This window comes from Papaver somniferum, chromosome 7, assembly GCF_003573695.1.
Source record: "Papaver somniferum cultivar HN1 chromosome 7, ASM357369v1, whole genome shotgun sequence".
In the NCBI taxonomy this organism is placed as follows: domain Eukaryota; kingdom Viridiplantae; phylum Streptophyta; class Magnoliopsida; order Ranunculales; family Papaveraceae; genus Papaver; species Papaver somniferum.
In genome coordinates this window covers 201,559,783-201,566,840 of record NC_039364.1, presented here as the reverse complement: position 1 = coordinate 201,566,840, position 7,058 = coordinate 201,559,783, and the positions used below count along the sequence as shown (strand labels likewise).

The 7,058-nt window shown below is 39.0% G+C and overlaps 1 protein-coding gene across 1 annotated transcript; it reads right to left on the bottom strand.

Annotated features, from left to right (window-relative positions):
* Positions 1-690: 690 nt before the first annotated feature.
* Positions 691-5,380, bottom strand: LOC113299383 (F-box protein At3g07870-like). Its single transcript, XM_026548404.1, has 3 exons — positions 2,431-5,380; positions 1,842-2,316; positions 691-1,271 (listed from the first exon to the last, which is right to left on the bottom strand). The coding sequence occupies exon 1, from the start codon at positions 5,255-5,257 to the stop codon at positions 4,055-4,057; it is 1,203 nt and encodes a 400-aa protein (XP_026404189.1). The 5' UTR covers positions 5,258-5,380; the 3' UTR covers positions 691-1,271; positions 1,842-2,316; positions 2,431-4,054.
* Between the last annotated feature and the right edge of the window lie 1,678 nt (positions 5,381-7,058).

The following is a 7,058-nucleotide window of genomic DNA, read 5'->3' as shown; positions in this document are numbered from 1 at the left end:
CAATGTTGGAGAAAATCACCGGACTTGCGGGACTAGATTTCCGATACATTTCCAGGCGCTAGAGAACTTTGAAATTCATGGGGTTTCATCGCCTGAATCAGTCACCCATGCCCTGAATAAATCCGCTGATTCGAAAAGAACCACCTTTTTTTGTGATCCGACTGCGCGACGTAGAGATTGTTAATCTGACACACCGTCAATCTGATGAAATTGACATGACAATCGTATTTGAAGACTTCACGTTCACCCTTGGTGTGTATCAAATTTCTTCGATTCCCTCCATATTTCTCACTGACATAAAACGTCGTCTTGATTTTGGAGACGTCAAGTTCTATGTTAACGAATCAAAGGTAGACTGGCGTGTCTTAGTGAGAGACGTTGCAGAGTATCCTGAGAAGTTCAGAAAGATGGGTGGATGGGATTCCTTGGATCTTGAGGATGATCTAACTTTGGCCTGCTATCCGCATGCAGATTCTGCTTATCAAAGAGATTCAGTGGGATTCCTTGCATCTCGAGGATGATCTTACTTTGGCCTGCTATCGGCCTGCAGATTCTGCTTAGGGAGTTGAGAACTACAAAATTATTCATCTGTTGCTCTAGTTTTTTACAGTTTGATATATTGTTGCTATTGTTAATGATATGGGATGTTAAACTTAAGACCAAGGATTCAAACCACTAAGAAAATTAAAGTGCAACAAAATGGTGACTAACACAAAAATTTACTGCAAATGGTAAGCAGCTTATAGGGGGTAAAAAACAACAATACTTAAAATATTCGTTGAGTGAAGGACTATAAAGCTTTACATTATATTTCAAAGACCAAGTTGTCCCAGTTGCCAAGGGGCAGCACCATTTCTAGCAAGGAATCTCCTGAGAAATTGGTCCATCTAAAGTAGTCTTTAAATTGAACCTGAAGGAGAGATTTACCAGAAAATCCAAGGTAACTTCCCTCTCATGAAGGCATGAATAATATTATAACAATCTTCCTCAGAAACATGCCAGATGACTGCATCCTGTATGAAACTCGTGGCCGTATAAGTCAGTATTATCATGTGCCTAGAAGTGTCGCCTCTGGATAATACTACTATTACATTGCGGGCACTTGTTATTATTCAGTTTCCGTAAGTTACTCGAGAAAGACAAAAAGAACCCGAACTAGATCCATCCCTTCTTTGTGACTTCTGTTGCATTGATTCAAAACTTCTGAACTAGTATTCAGCCTTGATATTGGCAAGGTTTGATCTTCTGGTTGGAGCTGAGAGCAATACTCACTGGACAAACCACACATGCCTTCAGGTTAGAAACTTCACATGGAGAATTGAAAAGCAGCTTTTCAATCAGTAAGATGATCAGTAACAATTGCTTGGAAAGTGAAATCCTAAAGCCCAGCAGGACTACTGCAGTTATTTTCGAGCCTCCATAAACGGATCTCACATCCATAGTGATAAATATACAACTCGGGACCTTTAAACCACAACTCAGTTACTCACTTAATCTGAGATAGACTCTTTACAATCTTGTGAAGGAATTTAAAGAAAAGAGTAAAGCAAGTAACAGATGTGTTTGGCGGTTGCACTTTTTATCTTAAGAATTCTATTCAATCTTATAAAGAGCTCAGATTTTGGCTCCCGCAATATAGATTATATGTGTCTGTATAATAAATTTCCAAGCCGCCAGAATTAGGTAGGAATCAATTAAGCCTGACTCAAGTTGTTTAAGTTGCTGCCTAGAAACTAGATATTAACTAAACAAGTTGCATGGTTGCTTTAATGATCATCACCATCATGCGCATAAGAAACTAGATAGTCCAACAGAAAAACTCTAGCAACAAGGAAACATACCCATGGATTGAACATATCTTCAGGTAAGCAAATGGATAATTGGGTAGTGATCCATTATCAGTCCATTCTCCATATGTTTTGGCTCCCACAGGAAACATACCCACAGTTAAAATCAGATTCTCTTGTAGTTTCACTAAATTTACAACTAAATACATAATGAGATCTTCAAAGTGAAATAAAAGGTTGCTAATTCTACATTGCAGGTAAGTGCATTTGAGGATGAAATGAAGTCTCTTACCATGCCTCTCTTTTTGTCCTTTTCAGATTCACTCATGACTTCATAAGTGAACTGATGATCCTAAACATCATCAGCATCATAGGAAGCTTTTTTACGCCTTCTCGCTTAACAAACTATGTGGCAGCATCGTACTTCTGCTCCCCAGCATCAAATGTTACAACCTCGAACATCACTAAGGTCTTTTCTAAGCCTTTTGTTAGCTCATCCATGGTACCCCGAAGCAAAAAATAATCTCTTCTGCAACAAAAAATAAATAAAAATAAAACATCTTTCTCAATATTGCTTCAAGTGTCCAACAGTTGAGTAGGACCAAGAAAATAAGAAAAGTAACAAAAAATGTAAGTAACTTACTCCATTGATAAGATGCCCAGGGCTGAGACTAATCTGCAGATTTACTCCCAAAGCATCATAAGTAGTCGTCTGAGTCTCACAATTGGGAGAGATTTAAACTAGCTCCAGAATCAGGGAGTAACAAGAAGTCAGTTGCAGTTGTAATTCTGACTCGACCTTAAGCCACATACAGTACCGTGTGTGACTAAAACCAGCGCTGGCCTTTACCAAATTTTTCAGCAATAACTGCTTGGGTAGGATCCAGAACATATGTCCACGTCATACAGAGACGCCAAACTGAATAATCTAACTGCAGGTAACTTTCAAGGATGCAGAACCAGATATAATATACCAATTAACTTCCTTAAGGGAGCATAAGATGGGGTGGAATCTTCTGCAACAAATGGAAGTAGTACCATGCCCAAATCTAAATCTGCTTGGGTGGGATCCAGACAGACACTGTATCTATCCTAAAATGAAACAAATATGAGGAAGATTATGTAGAAAGAATAGATAACTATGCTAACAACTAAACTAAAGTTCAATGGAAAGTTGAATCCTCCGGATACTGAGGAGGCTGGTATTGCACTAATTGGTTGCTGGTAACGGTGCAGAACCACATGCAACCATTCTGATGAAGCAAAATATTCCAAGTGTTTTGGCCATGAAAAAAAGAGAAAACCGAAAAACAAATGGAGAGAAGTAGCTTTCAAGAGATGCTCAAGATGTACTCCAACAACACTTGGAAATCAATCTAAAGAGTTAGGTAAATGCAAGTCTTTAACTAAAGCACTGAGTTAGTAATCATATACAACTACGACTAATAACACATATTCTACTGTATGTCTGTATTAGCAATATTAGGGAACCTAAGTACAGGATTTGCAGACATACAGTTCCGTACAGGCAGGCGTCAAGCAGGTGTATCAACTATTTATACGTGCACTTTAGAAAGAACTATCTTAACTGCACCAAAATTCGGAATCGTTTAGATATTGAGGAGGCTTGTATTTCGCTAATTGATTCCAGCTAAAAGTCCAGAACCAGATGCAACCATTCTGATGAAGCAAATTATCCCAAGTGCTTTGACTGTGAAAGAGAAGAGAAAACTTAAAACATACAGAAAGAAGTAGCTATCAAGAGAGATGCTCAAGATGTACTAACATATTTGAAACCCAATCTGGAATGTTGGATGAATGCAAGTCATTAACTAAAGCACTGAGTTCATAAGCATATATCAGTACGACTAATAACAAGATGTAATAGCAATAACAGAGAACCTAAGTACAGGGTTTGCAGATGTACAGTTCTGTATAAGCAGGCGTGAAGTGGGAGTATCAACTATTTATACACGCACTTATTTGCTAGTGAATAAAGTGTCTAACTGCTGATATACTGTATGCGTCTAAGTTGTAACCTTACTCTACTGTAAAAGTCACCAAACACAAAAGTAGCTATAATATATGCATCACGTTAAAGACAGTAATAGAAAATGAAGCACAAATAGCCAAAGAAGATAGCTAAACTCCAATTTGCAAACTCAAAAATAAAGAAGATAAACATGACATAGTACTTTACATGTAAGGCCCAAATTCACAACGAATACTACCATATTAAATGTAGTCACGGGCAGATACATTCCTTCCTACTGCTGCCTACACCCTTGATACAACACATCATATATATTTTGAAAATCTACCTCTCTTGGTACGTCAACCATTTCCATTGTTTTTGTATTTTCTTCTCCTAATGCTTTTAATGAAACCAAGGTGTTCATATGTGGGATTGCTTGAAATATACACTTATCCCTGCCAAAATCAACAAGCAGTTTTGAAGATGAAGAATTTAGGTCATATCTTTGGACCTTCGTCGTGGAGCGACATAAAACTGTACCCCTACCCGTGAGGGCAAGAGATTCATATGCATTCGTGTTGCTTAAACTGAATTCTTTAATCCAACTCAATGACCCACCCTCCTCCTTCTTCTTCAATAGCAATATATCAGAAGTATTTGAATCTTTATCATAGTGGGTAGCCGACAAATAACCCCCCAAAACCCCAAGTTTAAAATGCAAATCAGTGGGAAAACCAGTAGGTATACTGGCAAAAGTTTCACTAGCCAAATCAAAAGCCACAACTTCACCAGTTTTAAACTCCCAATAAAGAGATTCATTCAGAAGCAAACCGTGGGTATTAATATACAAATCCAGACCTTTGTCGAATTCCTTCCCTGTGTTTCTCCATCCCTTGCTACCGCCAAGTGTGTACACCTCAACATGTACAAAAGTGGGTTCTTTCAACAAGCTGTACATTCTAACAATCTTGTACTCATTAGTGGAAGAAACGTAACCGAATCCAGTCTCCAACTGTTGACCACGATCATCTGTTCTCTCAAATTCCGGGAGAAACACACATTCTCTGGTGATGGGATTACAGATATAAACTGGTTCATAATTCACCCTCTCATTATCATGGCATCCATTTAGACAAACTAAACCATTACAGGAACCAGCAAAATCATAATACATAAAGGGAGCAGGGTTTAGTTTCATTCTTGTAACTCTATGGCAGGGTTGTTCCTCTGAAGAAGAATTCTCATCATAAAATTCCAAATAATGAAACTGTCTGTATGCATAGATTGGATTGTCATTCAGAAAAAGAAAAGTAAACTTACCAGCAGAATCAAGACTGTTAAGGCAGTGATTTAAGTGAGATTGAGAAAACGATTGATGATTAATAACTCTACTCCAAGATTTTGAGACCAACTTGCAGTCTAAAACTGATTCTGTTGGTAAACGTGTGAAGATGTTGAAGATGATATCTCCTGGAAGCATATTAAAGTTGCCCATTTCAAACCCCCTATTGTAGAACAAATGATCTTAACAGTATTAATGGCAGAAGTAGAAGAAGAGATTAGGTTTTTGAGATGAAATGGATTTTGCTGTGGAGACGAGGAGTGAGTGACCGACCGATTTTGAGAACTAAGGGGACTGCAGGGTTTTGGGGAAAATTTTTGACCGGTGTGTTTTTCTCTATTTATTATTATTATTATTTTTTTTTTTTTTGAAGCATGGAATAAAATAAAAACCAACTAAATTGTTATTACACGTGGGTATGTGATTCCCTTCGTTCAAAAGAATTTTTTCTTTTTTTTTATAGGCTAAAGTCGGATCCAGGCCCCTATCCAAATCCAGCCAGTTAGACTAGCCCCACTGCTAGACCCAACCCCGTCAAATCCCTTTATACAACTAATTAAACCTCTACTACGGTGGGGATCGAACCCCTGACTTCCTCCTTACTGGAGTTGATGAGATACCACTGAGCTATGCTCTTGGACCCAATCGCTCAAAAGAATTTGGTTAAGAAAAACCGGATTCGTTCGAATTGATGGTGATAGGTTTCTCGCTTGGCTGCCGTCAGCTGCAAAGTTTGCCAGTCCATCCGCTGCTTTGTTTCCTTCTCTATAATTATGTTGAATAAAACAACATGGGATTTGACGCATTCGATGTATGATTTCTTCAATTATTGCAGAGATATACCATGGAGCTTCCTTTGGAGTTTTAATGAAGTGTACGAGATTTTCCGAGTCCGTCTCGAATATGACTTTAGTCCAATTTCTTTCATTTGCTGCTCTGGTTGCTATCACTGCGGCTCATGTTTCCGCCGTTAGCGCTGTGGTTATACCTAGAGGTTATGCAATAGCAAAAATCGTGTGCGCGCTTGAGTTCCTGCATATGAATCCTGCTCCCGCTATTCCCGGATTGCCTCTGGCTCCTCCATCGGTATTTATCTTAAACCAGTATGACGTTGGGATACTCCAACCCACTTGAATGATTGTAGAAGATTTTGTTATGTTTATTGTCAATCTGCAAGGAAGCTCCCCGTGGAGAACCGGAGGGGAGGTCACTTTTGCCCATTCAAATTCATGTTGTTGTGCGAAAGATCTTGCCAGGATGTCGTCATGGGTGGAGTGTGTCTGATTGAATACTAGCTCATTTCTGGTTGTCCATAGAGACCACAAGAGGAAACAACAGGATGTGATAGAAGAGGTATTACCTCGAGTTTGCATTAATTGAGAAATGGTTGTTTGGTCGTTTATGAGAATTGGTTGGTGGTTACCATGGGGTTGGGTTGTTGATATGCGGTTAGAGGGGGTGTTCCAGCAGGACAGAGCCACCGGACAATGGATCAACATGTGATTGGTTGTTTCATGATCAGAGTTGCAACAGGGTCAGAGTTTGGAAGTGGAGAGATTGATGTGATGGAGTAGAGAGAAGGTTGGCAAACCTTCATTTATAGATTTCCATAAGAAAAGCTGTATTTTTGGCGGACACGGTAAGGTCCATAAGAATTTTGTGTTTGTAAGGGGTTGAGGGTGAAGTTGTGGGAGAGAGTTGTTTTCTTGCTGGATTAGACAGTTGTACCCGGACGCTGTGGTGTATTTACCAGATTTAGAGTGTTACCAGATTTAGAGTGGGGCCAAAAAAATTTGTCTGAGATGTTGTTAAGGGGAAGGTGGATATTTATAATATGTTGGGTGCCAGTGTTGGGTAGGATGTTTAGCTGATCGTGATTCCAGTTATGAGAGACGGGGTCGATTAATTCTGCGACATATTGAATAGGAGCACATTGGATTGGATCAAGGTTTTG

Bases quoted from the DNA above. Each gene is read 5' to 3' on its own strand.
- LOC113299383 (XM_026548404.1), bottom strand. From the start codon at position 5,257: ATGGGCAACTTTAATATGCTTCCAGGAGATATCATCTTCAACATCTTC.